Below are 26,053 nucleotides of genomic sequence, written 5' to 3'. Positions count from 1 at the left end.
TGTAAATTTTAACATCAAAACAACTCTAACACTACAAAATAGTTTTCACAGTAATATTGGAATCGGATTTCCATCCCGACATTTATGTTTTGTGTTGTCCCGGAACCTCTGATAGTTAAAGAATTTTTGTAAACCGTCTCCGAATAGTTTTAGTGAATTTACTGCGTCCATTAATATGCAAAAAAAAAAAAAAATTGAATAAATGAAAATTCAATTACTTCTCCGTGGCTTGAAAAAAAAAGTGCTTGAATGAAACATTAAAAATATAAAATTAAGCTATAAATTTCGTAAGAAATACCGAGTAAAATACACAAAAAAAATAACATAGGAATGTGTTGTACAATGTTACAATATCTTTCTTGAAGTATTATAAACTACTCCTAAAGAATATTTTGTAAAGGAGCAGAAAGTAGTTTTCCGTGCGCTGCGTCCCGGAGAAGCGGACGTGCAGCACGCGCGCGCCTGTTGCAGAGTCCGGCTGGAGCGCCGCGCCGGGGGCGGAGCGGCGGCCGCGCCACGCCTCCGACACGCCGCCGCCGGCGGGGGCGGCCGAGTGGAACGACCTGGCGGCCACGTTCCCGCCGCCGCCGGCGCGCTTCGCCACGGACAACTCCTCCGTGGTGACGGCGCAGACGGGCAGCACGGCCACGCTGCCCTGCGTCGTCAACAACATCGGCGAGGGCATGGTGAGTCGCCGCCTGCGATCCCTTGCCACCTGCATGCAAAGGGCAGCCTTCCTTTCACAGACGAGAGAGCCACACCCGAAGTTCCCCGAAGTTCATGCTCGCTTTTTTTCCGTACCACAACAGGTGTATTTATTTGGACTGTAGCTTACTCATACGTAGGGACCGGAAAAATTCGCGGATTCAATGACCTCTAGGATAGCCTCCATTATCCTCTGCACTTCTCAAGTAAACACGCGTGTTCATTGGGTACTTAATTGTGAGGCGTCTCCACTGGGTAGCTTGTGATTCGACGCTTCTTTGGTCGATAGTCTCTCATCGGCCCAGAGAGCTCCAGTTAAACTGCGAGCCAATAGCAGAACAAGCTGAATTATACGCATGTTTGAATTTCAGCCTATCACGAATTGAATCCGCGAATTTGTCCGGTCTCTACTCATACGTCATACGCCGTTCTATCTCATTGTATAAACCGGTGTGGCATTAATTTTTTTTTTAGATTAGGAAAGGTTAGCTACGTTATAAATACTTTAAAACATTGTGGATGGTTGTTTATATTAGGTGAATATAGCTACATTAAGAATACTGTAAAATCATTTTATGGTTGCTTAGCAAATAACTTTTTAATATTGTTACGATTTACCACGAGGGGTTCGTAAAGGATAGCCCAATTAATAGATTTTATTTCACACACAGTTTTATTTATTACTACTACTTGTCACTTACAAATAATCTTCTAAATTGGCAGATAATTAACTACACTTAAAGAAATGCCAATTCCCCAGTCACTCGTTTCACACACCTCGCTGGGCCGCACTTCCGGCGCAACTCTCGCCGCAGCACCCCTCGTGGGTCTCCGCCGCGGGACTCCGTCGCCGCACTCCGCCGCCGCCGTCACACCCTCCGCCGAGATCCCACACGACGCCTCACTCGGAACTTCACTCGGCTCCGCCGCGCCCGCGACTCTATCGCCCGGAAACTCCGCCGCGGGAAAACTCCCGACTCCACTGAACTTACTCACTCCCTGCCCTGGAACCTTCGTCCAAGGACTTCGCCACTCTGCCGCACCTGCGGCACTATCGCCCGGAAACTCCGCCGCGGGAGAACTCCCCACTGAACTCCTTACTGACTCTGACTTTCTCAGAGGTCGGCCCAACCTCCTTAAATAGCCCTTGGGTTCCCATCCAGAACAATCGGGCATGTCTCCGAGATATCTCGCGACCTTCGCCGTCGAAATGCCCAGAAACGCGTCGTGAGTCCTCGAAGGACGCGGTGGCTGCTCTAAGAACGCCGATAAAGGCGTCTGAGTCATTTTATTCCGCAGTGCGGCCTCCCTTAAGTAACTCGATCTGAGGCAGGTGCGCGCCGCGACAGTCAGGATGTCGCGAGATAGTATGGCACGAGATACCAGGGAAAGGATGCAGGTGGAAGGGGGCGCAGACAGGCCGAACGAGCGCGGCGACGCCAAGCACTGAAGCCAAGCGCGATCGTAACATTGCCCCCTCCTTAAACCTGTTCGTCCCGAACAGGTAATGCATCTCCTCCTGGAGGTCCCCATGCTACTCGAAGTTTAGGCCTCCTGCCTTTTCTCCATCGCGGGCTGTACAGTCTCACCAGGTAACCCTCTCTCGCAGTAGATGTTGCTTCTCTCGTCACCCAGTGACACTTCTGCGTTGCTGATGACCAATGTCGTTCAGTCAGCTGCCCGAGACGGGCCGACCGTTGCCTTGGACGAACCCGATTCTCTTGAGAGCATTGCTCGTTGCCTCCCAATGGTTCGCTTGTTTCTTCCCTTTTTCTCTCTGTTTGTTCTCTCGTAGCTACTTGTTCACAAAGCATTTCTTCCCAGCTCTTCTTCGTCTCTTCTTGGTTCCTCATTCCCTCTTTGTTCTTATGAATATCGTCTGGACTGCTTTCAGTTACTCCTTGCACCATCTTCTTCACTCTTTGTGTTCTCATTTTCTCTTCTCGGTCTTTATTCCCCTGTTCTTGGTCCTTCTTCACCTCTTCTTGGTCTTCCTGTGTTTCTTCTTGGTCTTCCTTCGTTTCTTCTTTGCACTTCTCTATCTCTTCTTGACTCATGTACATCTCTTCTCGGCTTTTCTTCAGCTCTTTTGTGAATTTTGCCCTCTCTCTTTGGTTTATCTTCATTTCTTCTTGTTCAATATTCTTTACTTTGTAACTCATCTTCACTACTTCTATGCTTTTCTTCAGCTCTTTTTTCATCTTCATGTCCTGGCTGTTCTCCTCTCCTTGGCTAATGTCCTCTTCGCAGTGTTCTTCGCTGTTCTCTTCGCTGTTCTCTTCACTGTTCTCTTGACTGGTCTCCTCTCGGCAGGTCTCCTCTTCGCTGGTCTTCACTTCGCTAGTCTTCTCTTCGCTAGTCTTCTCTTTGTGGTTCTTCTCTTCACTGTTATTCTCTTCACTGTTCTCTTCTTGGCTGGTCTCTTCTTGGCTGGTCTCTTCTTGGCTGGTCTCCTCTTGGCTGGTATCCTCTTGGCTGGTCTTCATTTCTCTGTTCTTCTCTTCGCTGTGCTTCTCCTGACCGGTCTTCTGTTCGCCGTTCTTCTCTTCGCTGTTTTTCTTTTGGCTGTTCTTCCCTTCTATGCTTATCTTCACTTCGGTCTTCATTTCATTCCTCATTTCTTCTTGGCCATGCTTCAGTTCTTCCTGACCCTTCTTCATTTCCTCTAGGCTATTATTTGACCCGCTCTTCTTTTCTTCATGGTGGTTCTTACTCTCCTTCCTTCCACTCTTCATTTCTTCCATAAATTTCTTTATACTGGTTACCATTTCTTCCTTAAAGTTCTTTGTACTAGATACCATTTCTTCCTTAAAATTCTTCATACTAGCTAACATTTCTTCCTGACCATTCTTCATACTGGCTAACATTTCTTCCTGACCCTTCTTCATCTCGTCCAGCCTATTCTCCATTTTTTCCTGGCTACTCTTCATCTCGTCCAGCCTATTCTCCATTTTCTCCTGGCCATTCTTTATTTCATCCCTGTTACTCTTTATTTCATTCTTCATTTCTTCCCTGTTACTCTTCATTTCATTCTTCATTTCTTCCTGGCCACTCTTCAGTTCGGCCAAGAATGCCAGGACATTCTTAAGCTCATCGGCAGCCATCTTTCTTGTCCACATATACTACAAGCCTAAATAATTTTTTTTCTAATACTGTTCTTAATTTTAAATGACCTAGCCGAACCTTCTAATTTAACTAACAATAACTCTATTACATTCAAAACTAACACTGACTACAGTATACTCAAACTAACTGTAGAAAATTTCAAATTCACTAAAGTTCTAAACACTAACTATTCTCGTAAACTAAATTCTATCCTTAACTATTATTCTAATAATGTAACAAAATCCAAAATCTGTTAATTAGGGCTATCCCACTTCTGACACCAAAATGTTACGATTTACCACGAGGGGTTCGTAAAGGATAGACCAATTAATAGATTTTATTTCACACACAGTTTTATTTATTACTACTACTTGTCACTTACAAATAATCTTCTAAATTGGCAGATAATTAACTACACTTAAAGAAATGCCAATTCCCCAGTCACTCGTTTCACACACCTCGCTGGGCCGCACTTCCGGCGCAACTCTCGCCGCAGCACCCCTCGTGGGTCTCCGCCGCGGGACTCCGTCGCCGCACTCCGCCGCCACTGTCACACCCTTCGCCGAAATCCCACACGACGCCTCACTCGGAACTTCACTCGGCTCCGCCGCGCCCGCGACTCTATCGCCCGGAAACTCCGCCGCGGGAAAACTCCCGACTCCACTGAACTTACTCACTCCCTGCCCTGGAACCTTCGTCCAAGGACTTCGCCACTCTGCCGCACCTGCGGCACTATCGCCCGGAAACTCCGCCGCGGGAGAACTCCCCACTGAACTCCTTACTGACTCTGACTGACTCAGAGGTCGGCCCAACCTCCTTAAATAGCCCTTGGGTTCCCATCCAGAACAATCGGGCATGTCTCCGAGATATCTCGCGACCTTCGCCGTCGAAATGCCCAGAAACGCGTCGTGAGTCCTCGAAGGACGCGGTGGCTGCTCTAAGAACGCCGATAAAGGCGTCTGAGTCATTTTATTCCGCAGTGCGGCCTCCCTTAAGTAACTCGATCTGAGGCAGGTGCGCGCCGCGACAGTCAGGATGTCGCGAGATAGTATGACACGAGATACCAGGGAAAGGATGCAGGTGGAAGGGGGCGCAGACAGGCCGAACGAGCGCGGCGACGCCAAGCACTGAAGCCAAGCGCGATCGTAACAATATGTAGCTATCCAGCGCTAGGAAACCGTTTACATGATTTCACAGTATCTTTAATGTAGCTATCCTAACCAAATAAACCGTCCAAAATTTTTAAAGTATTTATAATGTAGCTAACCTAACCTAATTGACTATTAGTTATCATGAGTTGTCCAAAATGAACATTCACGGACACACGGCAAACGAAAAATATGGTGGCGTACAAATAAAGACCGTTGCCTATTTTATGGTCTTTCCTTTTATCAACACCGCCATATTTATTTACAATGAACAAAAAAAAAACCGAAGATGCACGATCGGGCGTTTGGCTCTCTCGTCTGTCAAAAGAAGGCATCCCGCATGCAACCTTACATTCAACAAGGCATTCGAAAACAATGTGGCCATAAGAGTATATTCCAGTCATAAATGTATCAAATGTAAGTGTTGCAGAGTGTTGGTTCATGGTCACAATTTAAGAGCAACTCAAAAACAGTTTAAAATAAGCGTATGCACATGCTTCGTGGTTTTCTCGCTCGTAGCACCACCTACGCAAAATGGCGACTCCTGGGCGCAAAGCGTTTTTTTTTTGTTGTTCTGCAATTTTCTAAGAGTGAATTTGTGATTTCATTTCAACGTGCGTTTTGTTTAAAGTTTAATTGTGATTTTCTCCCTCCCTTCTCCCCCCCCCCCCCCCCCTTGAAATGTGTCAATAACATCCGCCGATGGTATAGGCAATTATAAACGTCCGGATGTGCTTGTAAAGGAAGATACGCGGAATGACCAAATGTGTATGTACAGGATGTTTACCGAGTCAGAGCATTCTACACGCGTAGTCATAAGAAATATGTTCGGGAAGCAAGTCTTGTACTTCAGTGGCCAAAGACGACCGTGTGGAATGTTTTAAGAACACTTTTACACACGCGTCCATATCGGTTACATTTACTACATGCTTTAAAGCCGCATGACTATGATGCATTTCATATGTTTGAGCAGGAAGATGACTTTCTTTGTCGTGAGGTGTTCAGCGATTAATATACTTTTCGTAATGCTCGTGCCTGGGGATGTGTGCCGTACAACTAAAGGCACGCATCTTGAAATTTGTAAGAAAAACTACGTTAGTTTAGCTTCATTTTGATGTATGGTTTGTTGTAGATATTCTAAATTAAACTGTTATAATAAACCATTGAAAATAACACATTCTTTAATAAACGTCCTTTATATTACTTCCTACGCAATTTTGAGTGTTAAACTGTAAAAATCTTTTTTATAATTTTTCAATGGTTATTATTGGAAACTTAGTTCCCAACGATATCAATTGTAACACTGCAAAACCAAGTTTTGTAAAATTGCAAATGGTGCAAAGCTTCACCTTGCAGTTTTGCAAGTAATATTGTTGGCAACGGTGTTTCCAAAACAATTTGTTACAGTGATAGCTTCAACCTGGTGTAAGACAGAACATATTTAAAACTAATTTTTTCTCATTCGTGCAATGCGAAATATTTTTCTAGTTAATTCCATAAGATAAAACTGACTTTAAAAATTGTAGGCAAACAGGAATTTTCTAATGATATATTTCTCCTGTTTTTTTAAGGAAAAAGTACAATTCATAGGAAATGTATAGGGTTATGATTTTTTCACGCAAAAATTTTAAAACTAGCTGGGAGTTAAATTAGTGTAGCATTGTGTGTGTCATGATTGTGTGGGTTTCTTTCAGGTACATGTCTACTGTTAGAACCCCAATCATGGTAATTCAGTGCGATAGCAAAGGCGTCCTGTATGGTCTGGTCAAATAAGGCAATGGCTTCTTTTGTAGAATAATGCCAATTGCAAGGACTTAACTGCATTCTAATCGGCTATACGATTTTTTTTCGCATGAATGTCGTGATCCTAGAAATGTATCACATATGAATGCTAAGTCTCCCATTGTGGGTTTTGGAACACCAAGTATTAAACATTCATTGCCTTTTTGTCAGGAATGATGGAACATTTTGGGTTACGAAGTGTTAAAATTTAGTGGAATGCGTCTTTTAGTTGTATTTGGGCTAAAAGTAACGTTTATAATATTAATAATTTAGTTTTACGTAGTTTCGTGTCCTTGAAAACCGTGTCGAATCTGTAACGTAAACATGTCCACTTTATTATTCATCTTGCAAACCTGACTGTGTTCTTTCAGACAAGGGATCGAAATACCCTGGTGATTTTTGGATAACACACAAAGATAAAAAAATTCACAAACGTAATAGTTCATGAAAAATTATCAGTAGATCTAAAGAAGTGATAGGTTTAAAGCAAAGGTGCAAAGGTACATTTGCAGGTAATTACAAGATATCATCTAATTGTTTAAGATGTGGAATAATTTATGTTTGCTGTACCATCAAGGAGGATTTAAGAATCCTACATAAACATATAGAGCGAGGGGGTGCAACATTAATACTTTGGGTTCGCAATTGGAAGGATCTGAATTGATCGCCATAGTGATTTAGTTTTCCCATTTTTTACGGAAACTACTCTAGGAAATTTCTGATTAGTTTAACTTTTTGCATAGTTAAATAACATTTGTAAAAATCCAAATTGGGAAGAAAAAAACCTATCCAAACAATAAAATATTATGTAACAATAACTTGTCACAGTTTCTAATCCCTTAAAAACAAGAAATTTCATAACATTTTACAAACTCACTAAAGAAAAAAAATTCTCAAATGATGAGATGTAAACACAGTTTAGTTAGGCTAAAGCATAATTCTACGGAAAATGTGATAAAGTCATTATTTTTTTTTAATGGGAAACAATTTTTGTATATTTTTTTAACGTTTGTCGAAAAATTAAATTGACTTTTGTTTCAAACAAGATCAAAAATGCAGTGGCACAATTAAGACCCTTGTTATAGAAAGTTAAACCAAATACGTGTTCTTGAAAACCTAAGCGTCTGTATCCTAGAGTTTGTGTCAAATCATAAATGATATTTGTAATGCCAAAATTGTGTTTATTGGTTTGTTGGCTTGTCTTTCTTTCAATCAGCAACGGAGCAAACGGATAGACATTATTTTTGTATAGAGATATTTTTTGGCCCGGGAAGTGACATAGGGTAATTTTTGTCCCTTGGGATAGATCTGGAGCGTAATTATGTAATAATAGATACAATCTCAGGCGTGAGTTAGTGCATCTGGGAACAAGAGAGTTCGGGGAACTTACACAGCAATCCGGTACTACAGATAACATCACCCGTTTCATCACCTTGAAACAGAATTTCAACATTACTCGATGAAATTTTGTTCGCTTTGAAGTCAAAATAATAGTACAATTACTGTGTGTATTTATTTCTCAAATGAGGCGGGTCACTTTCTACATTAAATTTTAAAAATGCACATCCATCCCTTTATTTTTCACCCGTAAAATAGAATTTTTGTACATTTAAATGAAATTTAGCACACTTTGCGTTTTAATTACGGGTCAAATTGATGTCATCTACTGATTTAGTAAAAAAAAATGTTGTAAAATTACCCCCATACCCCTTCCCAAACTTTAGGGCAGAAACTAATTCTTCTTGATGAAAATTTGCATACATGACATTCATATTAAAAAATAATTGTATTTAAACTAATAATATTGGAAAATGTGTAAGGTCACTTTCTACCTAAGATTTGGGAAACCCATTCTATCCCTTATTTCATCCCTTACATATATAAATATATATAAATAAAATTAAGCACAATTATTAAAAAAAAGAGAAAATTTACTGTTTTCTGATTTAAAAATAACCATTACTTTCTAACGAACCAAATTATGTTTCAGAAACCCCCCCCCCCCCCCCCGGCCCCTTTCTCATCAATTAAAATAGATTATAGTATTTTTTAATGCAATTTTGCACACTTGGCGTTAAAATTAAGTGGAATTTAGCTGTCTATGTCCGATTAAAAACAATTCTCTTATCCCCCAGTCCAAACGAAAAAAAAAAAAAAAACATAACTGCCTACAGAAACGCTCAATGTTAAATAAAAAAATCTCAAGCGACCTTAAAATAATTATTTTCGCACTCTTACATTCATCTTTTATTAAAAGGATACATAAAACAGTTTATAGTTTTAATTGCTGTGACTTTGAAACCAACGACGCTCAACGGCAGCCATTTAGTGTTACAACACCGCAGCGGCAGAGGATTTTTAGATATATGATAACAGAAATATTTTGAACACTTGCTTGGGATGAAACAGGAATGTACTGTGTCAGGACCTCCTTGCCTTGGGACGCCTCGCGGATCAGAAGACGCTCCTTCAAGCAGCCAGGCGCCTACAGCAGACACTGATCCAGCTGGACTCGTACCGCCCCAGCCGCGCGCTGACATCACGCCAGCATTCTTCATGCCTGATGGCTAGAGACCTGTAAAATTCGCGATTTATAATCCCTAAAGGATAGACACCATGATCCTCTATGCACTCGTGCAAATTACATCTGCTGATTGGTTACCGACTCGTAACACCTGTTGACTGGAATGATCGTGATTCGCTAATTCTTCTGTTAAAGATTTTTCATTGGCCCAGAGTCATTCAGGTAAACTGTGGCCCAATCACTGAAGCAAAATAATGTAAAAAGTATTTGGACTCTATCCTATCGTGAACTGAATCCGCGAATATTACAGGTGTCTACGTAATGGCACACCTTCATCCGGATGCCACGCACACGAACACAACGTAATGCCCGCAGCTTGAATCGATGCAGCATGGGTTTTCCTGTACTTTCCCTAAGAACAATAAATTGCCCTTTTGCTTGCCACAGCTACCTATTCCACAACAACGCATAGGAAGCAACATGATTTCTTGCATGACCACGCCAGTGGCGGAAAACCAAACGCCGACAGCGGAGACGTCATTCACCCGTGCCTCACTCGATGACACTCGAAATACCCAAAAACTCTCAGCTCAGAAATTTCACGTGTCTCACCAACAACACACCCCTCGTCACGTAACGGCAAATGTACACTATCTTCCAAGGCTTATGCACACTCTCTGCGTAATCAGTCCACAAATCTCTGTGAAATTAGAGCACAGGGCAGGCAGTACGAATGAAGCAGCTCACACTGGGACTCAACCCAAATTTTCCATGGCTCACTCATTTATTTCCTCCCACTTCTTTATTCATCGCATTGCCCTCAGCAACACGTGGGTTCGAGTCCCTACCGTGATCCCGCCAATAAAACAAATTTTAACAATATATTAGAAGCAAGCGCGGCTCCAGAGGAAAGGCGCAGGGGGCGATAGGCCCTTCCGAGTCCAAATTTTACTTCTTATTTCTTTGTAGGGAATATTAATGTTAACTTAAATACTTTCGTTAATGTGCTAAACTCTTCTTTCAATCAAAATTTGTACGAAAGTACTAAATTTCAATATTTAAGATCATATATATTGTGAATATCCCAAGGGCAATGTCGTGATTATTAACTGCATCCTCCTGTGTGTGAGAGCCCTGCCCGAGAGATCTTCCTGGAGTCGCCCATGTTTAGAAGTAACTCGGTATCATATTTCTCACAGACATCCACACACAAACTACACTTCACAACAAGAGGCAGTGGGCGGCATTCGGCGGCCTGGGACCCCTCGCCGGCCCTTGGTTCGATGCTCCGCTCTGGCGGGCGGACCAGGAGGCCCGCAATAGCTGTGATGACAATACAGTTAGCGGCACACTGTGTCTCGGTGTTGTCTGAACAAGCAAACCGTCTGAGTTACCTCGCGACTACCTCACCACTACAACCCACCGTCACCCGGTTGCCCAGCCTCCTCCCCGGTTGCCAAACCGCGCGCACCTATCGGCCCGGCGACAAACTACAATAATTGATACGACAGGCGCCGGGACGTGCTGCTATCACACGGCCATCCACCGAACTCCGTGTGCAACTTCGGCTGCGGAAAAGCACTTTTGGCCAACCTACTGCTATAACCTCACAATCAACTCCGCGCCAAACCAAAAACCAAATGTGGCGAACCACATTTCGCCAAAATATATATTCATACATACAAGGCCTCCTTAAACCAAAACAAAACATAGCCAAAACGATAAAACTACATAAAATATTAAACAATGATTTGCTCTTTGGTTTATGATTCTCATTTTCTTTTGCGTTTTTAAATTGCTAATTTTCAGCGACCAAATACATCAGGTAAAATCTTGTTATGTAATTGAATAGATAATGAAGACGAAAATGTTTGCAAGACCTTTTTAACTAAGTTATAACTAAGTAATAAACCTGTTATTAGATATAAAAATATTAAAATTGAAAGCTCCTAATAAAGTTCCTAAATATTTATTAAAAAACCTTTTTCCAAAATTTCTTTAATGTAATAATTAGGTACAAAAATATATAATTTTTTGGATTAATGAAGTCCAAGTTACTAATTTATATATTTAAGTTAAAGATATAATAATAATAATTTTCCTCATTTAATTTAAAAGTGTTTATGATTAAATAAAAAAAAACATACCTACTCTTTATAAACAAATTTCAGGCAAAAGTTTCGATTTCTGTGTCAACAAAAATCTGAAATTCATGCAAACGTATAAAAATAAAAGTTGTTTTAAAACTTTTTACTACAACAACTGGATTTTATTTCATACATATTTTTTTCTCAACACAAACATAAAATATAATATATAATTAATAATGATTTTATAAAACCTAGACACATAAATATATGTTTGATTATTAATTTTAGTTTTAAATAAATTTTTATTTAATTGATAGTCACTTTTATCGTTTATAACCAACAATAATTATAATATTATTTTGGGTAATAAAAAATAAAAAGGTCACACAAGTGTATATAGGCCTATTATATTTTTTTAAGATGTAAGGCAAAATAGTTTATTCCATTGTAACAAATAGAGAGACAAAAAGAATAGGTCCCTTAAATATTCAGTAATGATTTTCTTAATATGTTTCTTGAAATGAAGGAATTTATTAAAATCATTATTTTGGACATTCACAGTTGATCTTTTGTACTGTTTATGTCAGAGAAAACCAGTAGAACGGCCAAAGAAAAATGAATACCCAATACACAGAAAAGCAATTTAAAATTAACCGATGTCAAATGTTAAATGAATAGATAGCACAGACAATTCTATGGAAGGATTTTAACAGAATAACATCTCAGCACTGACGAACACAGTTACGAGGCAGTTACAAAAAACGGAGTAATCACAGACAAACAACATTGTACCATACATTAACAGAGGAACCCAACTGTCTATTAGTAAGCTATTGCTGTGTTATCTGTCGTTGTATTGTTCAAAGTGGTTGTTTGTCTGTATCAACTGTTTTTTTTACAGCAACTGCCTCGTCGGTGTCAGCACATGTGATTTTTTTTTTGGCTGTGATTGAGGTTAATTCCTTTAACGAAATCTCTGTTGTCTAAACATTTAAAATTTGACAATATCTGATTTCATCTGGTTTTTAGTTCGTTTGTGTATTCAACTTTCTTTGTCCGTTCTTGTAGTTAAATCTATGACAGGCAGTGCAAACTAAAAAAAAAAAATGGCGTATGTCCAAAATCATGATTTAAATCCGTAATGATATTCGAGGGGATATTAAAAGTCCTTTATGCAACGCACACTGCGGCGGAACTCCATTCTTTCAGTAAACAGCTCCCTGCAGCACCACACCAGTAATAAATACCGTTCCGACCCCGCACCGCTCTCTCTCTCACTCTCTCTCTATCTCTCTCTCTCGTTGTTTTTGACACGGTTATTGACCCCCCCTCCACCCCCCTTGCTGATAAATCCCCAGCAGCTGGCGTCGCGCGCCTCCAGGCCCGAGCGACTCTAGACAGTCAAATGATACGTGGGCTCTTTTTCACCGGCAACTGTTCTGTTCGCGTGCCTTGCTTTGCAAATTCAACTTTTCCTTTTTTGTATGTTATTATTTTTTTGTGAACGTCACTTTTTCCCCCTCTCTTGATGTAGTGTTTGCCGGTAAATCTTCAACGCACCCCGCCTTTGGCCGTCCTTTCTAACGCTGCGTTTTTTTTATTTTTCTATTTCTCCTCTTCTTTGTTTGTTCAAGAGAACGAACTTGCAAGCACTGGGTTTGCGAAGGGAGATGAGGAGAAGAAAAAAAAATGCAGGAAAACTAATAAAAAACGCTCAGCTGAGGCGGGGGAGTGTGTGCCATGATATTTCCGACCCGTTTAACCGGCGCACAAGTGTAGGGAGAGTTTTCAACGGTTTGCGCGGAGCGGTAAATAACACGGAACGCCAACTTTATCTGTATGGGACTACGGGGGTTGTTGTTTTATTTCGGCGGCTGTCGCCTCCCCTGTGACCTTGCGTGACCCCGCCTACCATCCCATGAGTTTGGAACGGGGTCAGCTCCAGAGGTCTGAAGGGTGAGAGAGTAGCAAGCAGCGTTACGCAGCCATCCGGAGCGATTACTGGTTTCATCTGTTGTCGGCGCACGTAGATATTTTTTTCCCCCTGAAGTTTCCAGGGAAACCACGTTATTAGCCCGGTTCCTGTCGACAGGAAAAACAATGCCTGGCCACGGTGGAAAAATTAAAGTTTCCCGGAGGAAAATATAAAGCGAGAGTCGTGCAAAAAAGGTTGGATTTTTTTTTTAATTTATGAGTGCATTAAATGTTAAATTGATGAATAAATTGAACTGAAAAATGGTAATATTAACAATGTTTCTCTCTTCCACGTTATAACTACCTGGCATTTTTTATTTTAAAATAACGCGAAGCTAACTTCCTGTGCTTTTTAACTTGGCTTCAATATGCAACATATAATATAAAATTGAATTTCAAAACTTAAAAAAATAATGTATTGCAGAAAATTAAAAAAAAATCGCATTTACACACCTCTCAAACTTTATACGTTGTTTTTTTTTTACAATAATTGAAAACAATCAAAGTGAACTTTATTTATTTTAAAAAATGTATTGTACTCATTTACACGCGTTAAAAATTATACTTCTATAGCATGATTAAAAAACTTTGAGTTAACATGCCTGGTACACGTAAATAAAGTAAAAAAAAAGATCGAAAAACGTTATAAAAACTAATTTGAGCAAGTCTTTCAGTACTCGTCAGTAATATGTAAACATCTAACCTTAGTAACAAACAAATTAATGTATTATCAGTTTGCAAATAAACTTACGGCATGAAAATTGAACACGAAATTTCACTTAGAAATCTTTAAAATAATACCGAGAATTATTAATATGAGAAAATTATTAATTAAAAAAGGTAATTAATTTAACCCATTATTTAAAACCCATCTAGAGTTTAGTTTGACAAGATAGTACAATTGATGTCTCGGGGCTAGCCGAAAAACCGAGATACCGAACGCGTGGCATGTACGAGGGTTGTCTGAAAAGTTTCCAACCTCAACATGAAGATGGCAACACACGTCAACGAAAATTAGGAAATGAGTTTAGGTATATTTTGGAATATACTGACTGAAATTTCAGCCATTTTGGACAAGCAGTTTTTTTAACAATTGTTTGCGTGAGTCTCTGCATAATAGTTGTTTATGAAAGTGATGGCCTCCTCATTCGACCAAAATGTCTGTCCTCTGAGTGCAACTTTTAGCCTAGGGAACAAAAAAAAATGTCATTTGGGTTTATATCTGGTGAGTTAGGAGGGTGATAAAGCAGTTCAAGCCGCAGTTCGTATATTTTTACCATAGCAACCGCTGAGGTGTGAGCTGGTGCATTGTTCTGGTGAAACCATTTTTTTTGTTTCTGCAAATGTGACCTTTTTCTGCAATTTCTGCCTTCAGCTTGTCAAGTAATTATTTGTAGTTATGTTATTTTTTCAAAATAATTTTTCAATACAGTTCCATAACTAGCCTTGAAAACTGTATCTCTGTTTTTTTCCGGCCAAAGGAACAGTCTTTGCATTTTTTGGAGCTGATTCTCCCTTCGCGGTTTTTGGTGTCACGGACGTTCATCGTCACCCGAGCTGGTGTGGCCATGTTTGAAATCAGCTGCCCGAAATATCCCTGTGGTAAATGAAGGCGCAGAGTCACCGTGCACACCGTCTATCTCGTCTTCAATTAGCGTAGGCGTATTGCCTTTCAAAAACAAATATTTAATGACACTTCTATACGCATTTTTTTCATTTTCACAAAAATATGCGCATCGACTCACGGAAACGATGGTTAAAAAATAACTGCTAGTCCAAAATGGCTGAAATTTCAAACAGTATATTCCAAAACATGACTAAACACATTCCCCAATTTTCGTTGACGAGTGCTGCCATCTTCATGTTGAGGTAGGAAACATTTCAGACAACCCTCGTAAATGTGTAAACGCCGAACTGTGACATTTCCCTCTAGACCAGAATTATCATCGACTAAGTTTTTGAGGTTATATTTACTTCTGTAAACCGATCAAGGTTGAAATTTTAGTATGCAGCAAAAGAAAGCATGCATTACAAAACATAATTTAACAAATTTTAGCACCCTCCTGAGGGCAAAACCAGAAGAATAAATAGCAAACAGGAATTTTTTTTTTAAATAATATAATTATAAAACACTTAAAGAGCGAGCGGTTTCTGGAAGAGATCGCAGAAAGCATTGCAAAGAACGATCATGGAGAATAGAAGAGACTAATTTCTGCCGAACATCGTATAAATATAAAAAGTGCGTTAGTTTTCTCCGTGTGATCCTGAAAATTTCTGCCAATATATTGTTATTTTTCTCTTTGTGTTCCTAAATCCTCATGTCAATAATTTGCTGGTTTTCTCTGTGTGCTACTTTTTATTCCTAATTAGACTTCTGCTGATGTTCTCCGAGTGCTTCTGGTTATTTCTGAGGAAACAATCTTCGCATGATTTTTTTTTTTACTTAATAAGAAATGTATCTTTATTCAGAGTTACATTTAATTAGTGAAGTTTTGTCAATAAATCAGCACTTACAATACTTTTATCAGGTGGAATACAAACAAAAAATCATTATTCAAATCCAATAACATACCTTGAAACAGCTGAGAAACACTGAAATTCGGGACGAACTTACTTATTGATACCTAGTGAAGCCCACGAAGCCCTTCTTCTCTTGCGATCATAAGTGAGTATCCCGCATCCCACATAAAAAAAAAAATATTATATACCACAACACAACACGTGGCGATATTTGTTGGCAAGAATTGGGACTACTTGCAACAAGTTCTTTTGCATGAGATAAATTAACTCTCGCAGGTGAATGGAGTCATAGACAGTTTGAGGCATGCAGTCTCATAGCCTCGTAGACTTGTAACCTCGTAGACTCATATCCTTGGAGCCTTGTAGCTTTGTAGACTTGTAACATGTAGTCTTGTAGTCTCGTAGCAAAGTCGTCTTGTAGCCAAGTTACATTGTAGCAGTTAGGCCTAAGACTGCTGGCGCCAAAGACAGTTGGAAACAACCACTTTTGGAGCCAATGAATATTGGAGCAAAATGACTTATGCAATCAAAAACTTTTGAAGGCATTGCATCTTAATGTAAATCTTACTAAGTTAAATGTTCGTGAAAATGTACGTCCTTTTCGTTAAATGTGCTAAGTTGAGCCTGTATTAACGCATCCTACTGATGAGATCTTATCCCAACAACGAGATCATAACCCTACGACGAAATCGTATCACTTTGGCGAAATCGTATTCTGCAACAAACAATATCCCTGCGGTGAAATCGTATCCCTGTAATGAGATAGTATTCCTGCGATGATATCTTAATCATGTGATGAGATCCCCTACCAATTTGAAATTTCATACAATTGCATGTCCTTATTGTTAAAATTTCTTCCTCTTTAAATGTTATTTTGACTTGCATATTAATGTAAATGGTTCGTGTTTTGACTCCCATATTATTCCAGCGGTCTTGAGTATGTATAAACGAGGACTGGACGACGCGACTCTCAGTTTGATACAGGCTATGGCGGTGTAAGGATAAACTAGTTTGTCTCATCTGGCGCATAAGTCACGTAATTACCTGTTCTTTTGAACTCGATTGCATCTTTACCATATTTAACGTCGAACTCGATGGAAGTTGTATCATAGTCTACAGGAACCCTGACGGCAGCCTACGACAACGGCAGCGCAGAACCCGTTGGCATCGTCGATGACAACCACGAAAACCTTGATGGAAGGTGTACCATCGACATCGATGTCTTCAGCGACGACGCAGATCCCGAGGGAATGTGCAAAGTCGACATAAATAACAATAGGGGAGACATGGCATGGTTCCACAAGCAGAAGTGACTTTGATAACTGCAGTGCTGGCTGCAGAGAATAACACGATGAACAAGGTTTCGCCCTCGATGAAGACTTTGAAGGCTGGTGATTCGTCAACAACTATCGAGCATCGATGTCGTTACATAATCAATCATATAACAGGTGTAGTTCGAACAGATGAATGCATGATATTAGTGAGTTTTTAAATTATATGTTATTATGATTTGTTTAATAAATGTTTGTATTTATTTGTTGTTTTTATTTCAGAATTTCTATCATGAATATTACGGATTTACAAAATGGCGACCGTAACTAATATTGCAACGGTGCTTTTGAGTTATATTTTATTAAAATTGTATTTATTAATTTTTTTATTTGTTAAAATGTTTTTTTTTTTTTTTCGATTTTCTAAGATAAATATTATGGATTTCCAAGATGTGGTCGTAACGAAAATTGCCACCATCAAGATTCCAAGATTGCGGTAACTAAATATGAAACGATGACGTCATACACTACCAAGATGGCGGGCGTAACGAAAAGTGCAACGATGTAGAATCCAAGGTGGCGGGCGTAACGAAACATGCGACATTTCTAGGATCAAAGATGGCAACCGTAACGATATGAGCTGCGGTGTTTTTTAAATATTGTTTAATAATTTTTATTAATTAAATTATTTTATAAATTCGAAAACAGTTTCGTAAAATGAAGTATCATGTAAAATAAACATGTTTGGGCGTAGAATATTGTTGTAAATAGTCTTCTAACACATAAAGTAGAAAAGTGTTATGTAAATATTGGTCTTTTTACAAAATATAATTGTTATGCATCTAACATTTTTAGCAGATTTTGTGGAACTGGATGAGATCTTTTTGTTAATAATATGTATGTAAGTAATTGTTATTTTATGTAATAATATAATTGAAATAATCTTAATGTTTTAATATATTTTTTTTTTTTTTGCATTTTCTTATGTTCAGAAAATTATGTTTAGGTGCTGTGGATTCAAGAACCAACAAAAGTTATATTTCATAAATGTTATTTTGTCAAGTGAAGAAGAACAAAAATACAACATAGGCCTACCCATTAACATTGCCATTTATGTAAAATATTTTAATTATGTATGTTTTTTTAATATTATTTGTCAGATCTTGTAGATCTGGAACAAGTTTCTGTAAATAAAATATATGTAAGGGATAGTTGTGCTGCCACATGATGTAGCAGATATGCAACAATGTATTTTATTCATTTAACATAAAAAATACGTCAACTAGAATTTTTCTATTATTTTTTCTGTATTATAGACATCATAAAGACTGGAAATATAATTTTTTGGTAGCAAAATTTAAAATCATGCAATTAAGGGTTAAATATCTTCCCGATTTTCTAGCATCAAAAATACTGAGTTACAAGATGGCAGGCGTAACAATAATTGCAACAGTCACGTCATAATTCAAAATGATGGTCCTGTCATCCTTATTGTCGAGGTCATGATCTCGGTGGCTTAGAGCGGCTTGTCACTGAGGAATTTAACCGCTATTAGCAATTATGTAGCCGTTCACATTTTTGAGGACTAAAATGGGAAACTTTTCCTAAATACGGGAATTTTCCCCTTCTTAATAAAAAAAAATTGAGATTTTTTTTTCAACTGGACATTTTGGCTGATTTTTGGTAAATTTGGGACAAATTTTAGCAAATTTGGGGTCTTTTTTTTTTGCAAATTTTGAAGGTAAAGTTCAAAGTTAAGGTCAAATTTGAAGGTTTACGTAATCCAAGATGGCAGCTGTGACGTCACAATCCACAGACTGAATCCCAGCACTGGCATCTCCAGCCTGGGCCAGTATGCCCTATTATACACTACTGTCGGTGAATGTAGTGAAACAAAAATCTTTCAAATATATAACCTTCAATGTCCCAAATATTTCAAGAAAGAATTTTACCACCCAAAGGAAAAAAAACTATAATAATTCCGAAAAGTTTCCTGAATTTCGAGATCCCGTAACTCCTAGTTTCATTTGTAAAAATTTAATTTTTTATTGAGCATCAAACATCTTTACACAACTTGATTACAAAACACCGAGATTTCTCTACTTTTTTAAAAACATATTATACATTTATTATACACATAAACCTTCCGGAAGAAGTTATCTAAATAATTGTTAAAACAGCATCAACTTCCACTGTGTATTAAAGAAGTAAGCGAACAAACAGACAGATGTGAATAGCGACCTTTAAATACTAATTATAGATATATATTTTAGATGAGATTCAAAATTCATTGTAGAATTCGATTTATTTGTCTACAAATTAATTGCCCCGTGAGATCTAGAGATATCTATGTCACGACCAAGACGAACTTCACGTTCTATGGAGGAATCTCTGGCTCTGACGATCTCGGTTAAGACTGAGACGTAACTCACTTTCAACAGATGTGTTTCAATTTTTTCTCACAGAATTACTTTCTCTTCTATTAAACAAACTGATTTCCTTTTCTTCTTCGTTTTCATCATTAAGACTTTAACGTTTTTTTGTTTGCATCTCTGGCACTACGACCTTTATTTGAATGTCTTCTTCGTGGCATAATTACATTGGAAAAAATAATAAATATAAAATTAGAAGAAATAACGTTTTATTTGAAAACATCAAAAAAATATTAACTTTAATCCACAAATATTCAACATTAACCCTCGTAAATCAATAACATGACATTCAAGAAATTCATTACGTAAATAAATGCACAAAAGTAAAATAAAGCTTTAAATTAACTACCTACTAAAAATTGTTTATATTCGCAATATGTACAACAGGACAATAAATATGCAGCGATGTTTTTATACTATTTAGAGAGTAAATAAATAAACAAATTAAGAAATCGTATTTTCTTTACTAATCGTTCGTTGATACAGGATGAGGTGCTACAGTGTTGATAAAATACCGTCATAGTTCAGACGGTTTGCACAAAATATCTACAAATTATATATAAAAACCTTCCTCGTTTAATGCTCTTTCCATAAGTGAAAACCGTATCGAAAACCGTTGCGTGGTTTTGCAGTGGAAAGCGGAAAAACAGACAGCGACTTAATTTTTTTATTATTTAGAGTTTGGTTTTAACCTAAGTTCATTTGAATAGATTAAATATTTTGACTAATTCTTTTTGCTAAATCTTAATTACTTAATCTCAATCAAGCTTGAACACTAAGAAAAACCAAATTTTTAACCATGAAAATGATTGTTTAGGTTACACTGTTAAATATTTTTTTTAATTTCCTATGTACAGTTAAAGTATTTTTGTATTTTTATAATGTTATTTAAAAAAAACTTATACAATTGGTTTAATTTTACACAAAAATATCTATAAAACCAAAGTGTGGTACGGGGTTAGGTTAAATATACGAAATTTTATATTTTATTACATTAACTAACGGTTGAACTTCGGGGTTTGAAATTGTAAAAGAAATTACACGTACAGTGTTGGTTTTTTGCTGTCAGAAAACTGTGATTGTAGGTTTACATACGTCATTGTAAAACTACTAATTGTTTGTAACGGTAAATTTACTATACTAAGGAATTCCAAAAAATAAAATATATTTCACAATTTATACTGACAAATATTCTTTTAATTTACATAAGGTAACGTCAGTTGCATTCCTGTTATTTACAAGTTTATAAGTGTGAACGACGGTCACGTGGTTAAGAGTAGAACTACACACAAAAGTAACGATTTCAATAATTTCCCTTTAATTTCCTCAGATTGTTAGAAGTTTTAACTTGAACCAATTTAGGTGATTAAAATAAAATCACTCAAAATTATACATTTTTTAAAAGCTAAAAAAATATTATTTTTGGAAGTAGAGAAAATTAATGGGTTCAAGCGATCTCATCATAGTAATACTATCTCATCACAGGGATATTATATAATCACAGGGATACGATCACATAAGAGGGATACGATGGCATCGCAGGGATAGTAACTCATCACAGTGATACTATCTCATCGGTATCATCAGAGGGAAACGATCTCATTAGTGCGATACGATCAGTCACAAGATGCAGTAAAATACAATGTCTCCAACTAGCTTTGACTCCAACAGTCTTTGGTTCCATAGCACGAATTGCAACAATGCTCCAATTAATCCACTGCTCCAATGCACAAACGCTTCAGTGCCCTAAATGCTCCAGTTTTTCAAGTGCTTCAAAAATCCAAAGCTCAAATTGCTCAAATGATACAGCTGCTCGAATACTCCAAATGCTTCAATGCGTCAACCGCTCCAATACTCCAATTGCTCCAAGTGCTCCGATGCTCCAAAGCTCCAATTACCCCAATGCACAAATAATAAAATTGCTCAAATGCTCCAAAGCTCCAAGTACTCTAATGCTCCAAAGCTCCAATCGCTCCAAAGATCAAAATGCTCCAATAATCCAATTAAATGCTCCAAAGCTCCCAAGCTCGAATTGCTCCAATTATCGAATCCTTCAATGCGTCATTGCTGCAATCGCTCTAACTGCTCCAATGCTCCAAAGCTCCATTCAGCAGCGAGAGTTAATTTATCTTATTGAAGAAACTTGTCGCAAGTAGTACATATTCTGACAACCGATTTCGTCACGTATTGTGTTGAGGTAAATATAATTTATTTTTATTTGGGATGCGAATGCTCAACCACGATCGCAAGAGAATGATGGCTTCGCTAGACACCAAGGAGAAGGAAATTTGTCTTGCATGACATCATTTCTCATCTCTTTCAAAGCATTGTATTAGAATGAGTATAGATTATTTTTTCTTTAAATATTGTACAAACAGTCGCTCTTTCATGTGTGAATGCGGAATGCTTACTCACGATCGCAAGAGAAGGAGGGCTTTGCTAGACATCAAAGAGAAGGTCATTTGCATGGCCGTGTTTATAAAATCTTTCAAGGCATTTGTAATAGATTGAGTAATAGTTCATTTTTTAAGTCAACCTGATAGTGTTTCTCAGCTGTAAGTAAAGTAATTATCTGGTTATAAATCTGTTTTTTGTTTGAATTCCACGTGATGAAAAACTGCAAGACCTGATTTGGTAACAGAAATTCGATAATTAAACGAAACTCAGAATAAAGTTACTGGTTTTATTACAAAAAAAAATACACGCAGGGATTATTTTCTCAGGAAAAGCCATAAAAACTTGAGATTACCATCAAAAATATCGCCAGGAATAATCAGAAACACTCGGAGTATACCAGGAGAAGTAACGTCAGGAATAATAAGCAGATGGAGAAAACCATCAGAAATCTTGCTTTGAATATTCAGGAGCACACAGAGAAAACCAACGAAATATTGACACAAATAATCAGGAGCAGACAAAGAAAACCATCCAAGTACTGGCAGGAATAACCAGGAACACACGGAGAAAACTAACGCACATTCTCGTAAATCAAGATCAGTATATCAGAAATATAAAATAAAATAAATATTAAAAAAAAACATTAAAAAAATACTAAAAAAATTTCGTGGCTTATGGTCTTCTTCTTTATTCAGCAAGGATATTTACCCTCGAATGATGTCTAAGGCCAGAATTGATGCTTGAAAGAAAAAGTTTAAGTGCCACGTCTCTGGATGATGGAGTAGTTGGGAGTTGGTTTGTTTTTCCCAAAGTTCATACATATGTTTAGAATATATAAGATTTCAGGGATGGTAAACAAAGTTAAAGGTTAATGCATAACATAGTAAAGCGTTAGTAGTTTTTTTTCACAACACATTAAAAAACTACTTTAAGTACTAAAATTTTAATAAATTCATGAAAAAAAATTATTTGTATTTCTCCATAAAAAATCTATACCTTATACAGTTATAAGAAATAAACTCTTAAAATTGTAGTAAGAAAAAAGGCTCATTCAGCCTCCAAAAGTTTAAATGAAACGATTACCAATTACAATTTATATATATTGAAATTTGTTTGTAGCAACATTATGCGTTTAAGAAACATTCAAAACTTTACACGTAAGCTAGTAGACCTCAATTTTAAAATATATTTGTAAATTATTTAATGCTTTATGTGGTTTTAAAGACAAAGTTCTTTCATCTTTGCATTAAAAAAAATTGAAATAATTTTAAAAAGGGGAAAATTCATTTCTGAGTAACTAATTTTGATCCAAGGACACATGCATTCCAAAATACCTTCTTTGAACAGTGTGGAGTTCTAAGCAAACTCCAATTTCCATGCCACTGTTATCATCTCCTGCCTTATTCTGTATCCGTTCAGTAACACACAATATCCTCCCTAAAACATGTTTGAACGGTGCAGAAGGAAAATGCCCTCTTATTCCAAATATTCACACTTGCGCTGAACCTTTTATATGTAACGGTGCAAAATTATGTTCTTCATAATAGGGCTAGTGGGAGAGTGAAAATATGTGAGTGAAAATATGTAAGTGAAATCTTCAAGTGTGTACTGAGTCCCTTTGACGATATTCTTTATGAATCTACGAATGGTATACTTAGATCGGAGAATTTATATACATCTGAGAAAGAGAGAAAAAGAGAAATATCTTCAGGTTTTGGAGTTTCGGATTTAAACATTTTGACAGGAGTCAATCACCGGTGGAAGAAAATGATTTCCTGTGTGTTTAAAATTAAAAACAATATACAATTTTTTCATGTGCTAACATTTAAGCTCTCGGTACATAGCATTTGGTAGCACTAATTTCATCAAAACGAAACGGAATTAAATGAACGGAAATGTGGGACAAAGATGGCAGATATACGTGTAGTAAACTTGTATATAGACACTAGATAATGCCCGGCATGCGTTGCAATGCCTCAATCAATTTTTTCTGTAATTTTTTAAACGTATACTAAGCATCTCTCTTTATCCCTCTAATTCTCTATCTCTCTATGTATATCTCTATAACTCTCTCTATCTTTCTATTTATATCTCTATCTCTCTATATATCTTTCTAGCGGACCCGACAGACATTGTCCTGCCCAAATGTACTTTTTCTGAGATATGGATATGGCGGTAAGTATTTCTACGCTGGACATTTTGTATCTTCTCATTATGCCCTCCTCTTGGGCACGCCACTGCCGTTACCAAAAACCTTTCCCATGGTTACGCAGAAGGCAACAACAATGCAAAATCCCGTTGCCATGGAGGCTAATTATCAACAATGCTTAGTTTTTTTTTGCTTTTAAAGCGTGTTTTTTTTAGTTTTTCTTAACTCAGAATCGAGATCAAATATCCAATTGTGAATCTAAACCATCCTCGAATCCCCGTGAACTCACCCACAAAATTTCATCAAAATCGCGTACAAACAGACAGACAGTAAAAGTACTGTTTTATTATAGTAAGACAGATAGATTTTTCTTACATGTTCGCATCCATGCAGTATATGAAAAATCAGCATGCATAGCTCCACACCTATAACTATATGTTTCTGCTGCCCACGACTTTTTCCGCATGGAATTTTGTATTATCTTGCACCATTTAGAAATTTAAACATTATAACATAACAGTTGATACAGTTGTAGTAGTTTTATTATGTTCAAAAATGATAATTTTTCTCACCTCTATTTTAGTCTTTGCAATAAAAATATGTTACTACCTAAATTTTGAGTAAATATGTTTCTACTTTCAAATGTAATGACGGGAAGACACTTCATAAAATGTCTTTGTAAACCACATTTACTGTTTTTTCCGTCTTGAGCTAGAATGTAAAGATTGTCTGCATTACTGACCCGCGAGCAAGCTACATACATTTCAGAGAGAGAGAGAGAGAGTGAGAGAAAGACACCTATTGAATGTCTATCTAATTAAATTTTTTTATGAGAGCATATTTTCATTAAATAAATCATGAAATCATTCAACGATAAAAGCTGTTTATTTAATTAAGCGGACGGGTTCGCTCCAAGGAGAAAATTGATGCGGCGAGACGTCGTGGACATAGAGAAATGACACACACTCACTATTTGTGTGGCTATGAAACATGATTTTTTTCTGCAATTTAAATTGTAATATACAAAAAGGGTATTGAAAATTGAAACAAATATGGCGACACTATAAACTGTCAGGATCTTTATTTTTTTCTTACTCTCTACTTAGTTCCTTACAATAGCAAAACTTAATGGCTTCTGATAATGCGTTGCAATTTTTGCTTTTAAAGCGTGTTTTTTTTAGTTTTTATTAACTCAGAATCGAGATAAAATATCCAATTGTGAATCTAAACCATCCTCACTATTTGTGTGGCTATGAAACATGATTTTTTTCTGCAATTTAAATTGTAATATACAAAAAGGGTATTGAAAATTGAAACAAATATGGCGACACTATAAACTGTCAGGATCTTTATTTTTTTCTTACTCTCTACTTAGTTCCTTACAATAGCAAAACATAATGGCTTCTAATAATGCGTTGCAATTTTTGCTTTCAAAGCGTGTTTATTTAGTTTTTCTTAACTCAGAATCGAGATAAAATATCCAATTGTGAATCTAAACCATCCTCGAATCCCCGTGAACTCACACACAAAATTTCATCAAAATCGGTCCAGCCGTCTAGGAGGAGTTCAGTGACATACACACGCACACAAGAAATCTTTATATATACTAGATAATGCCCGGCATGCGTTGCAATGCCTCAATCAATTTTTTTTTTTGTAATTTTTTAAACGTATACTAAGCATCTCTCTTTTAATTATCAACAATGCTTAGTTTTTTTGCTTTTAAAGCGTGTATTTTTAGTTTTTCTTAACTCAGAATCGAGATAAAATATCCAATTGTGAATCTAAACCATCCTCGAATCCCCGTGAACTCACACACAAAATTTCATCAAAATCGCGTACAGACAGACAGACAGAAAAAGTACTGTTTTATTATAGTAAGATAGATAGATTATTCTTACATGTTCGCATCCATGCAGTATATGAAAAATCAGCATGCATAGCCCCACACCTATA

At 37.3% G+C, this 26,053-nt stretch overlaps 1 protein-coding gene across 1 annotated transcript in view; it reads left to right on the top strand.

Moving 5' to 3' along the window:
• Window positions 1-26,053, top strand: part of LOC134541724 (tyrosine-protein kinase-like otk) — a 144,919-nt gene that overhangs the window by 4,990 nt on the left and 113,876 nt on the right. The window contains exon 2 of the mRNA XM_063385371.1: window positions 472-686. Coding sequence (XP_063241441.1) covers window positions 472-686 — 215 coding nt within the window. The remainder of the gene's footprint in view (window positions 1-471; window positions 687-26,053) is intronic.

The sequence above is a fragment of the Bacillus rossius genome (assembly GCF_032445375.1).
Source record: "Bacillus rossius redtenbacheri isolate Brsri chromosome 4 unlocalized genomic scaffold, Brsri_v3 Brsri_v3_scf4_1, whole genome shotgun sequence".
NCBI lineage: Eukaryota > Metazoa > Arthropoda > Insecta > Phasmatodea > Bacillidae > Bacillus > Bacillus rossius.
The sequence above is the reverse complement of the archived record's forward strand: the minus strand, read 5'-3'. Positions and strand labels throughout refer to the sequence as shown.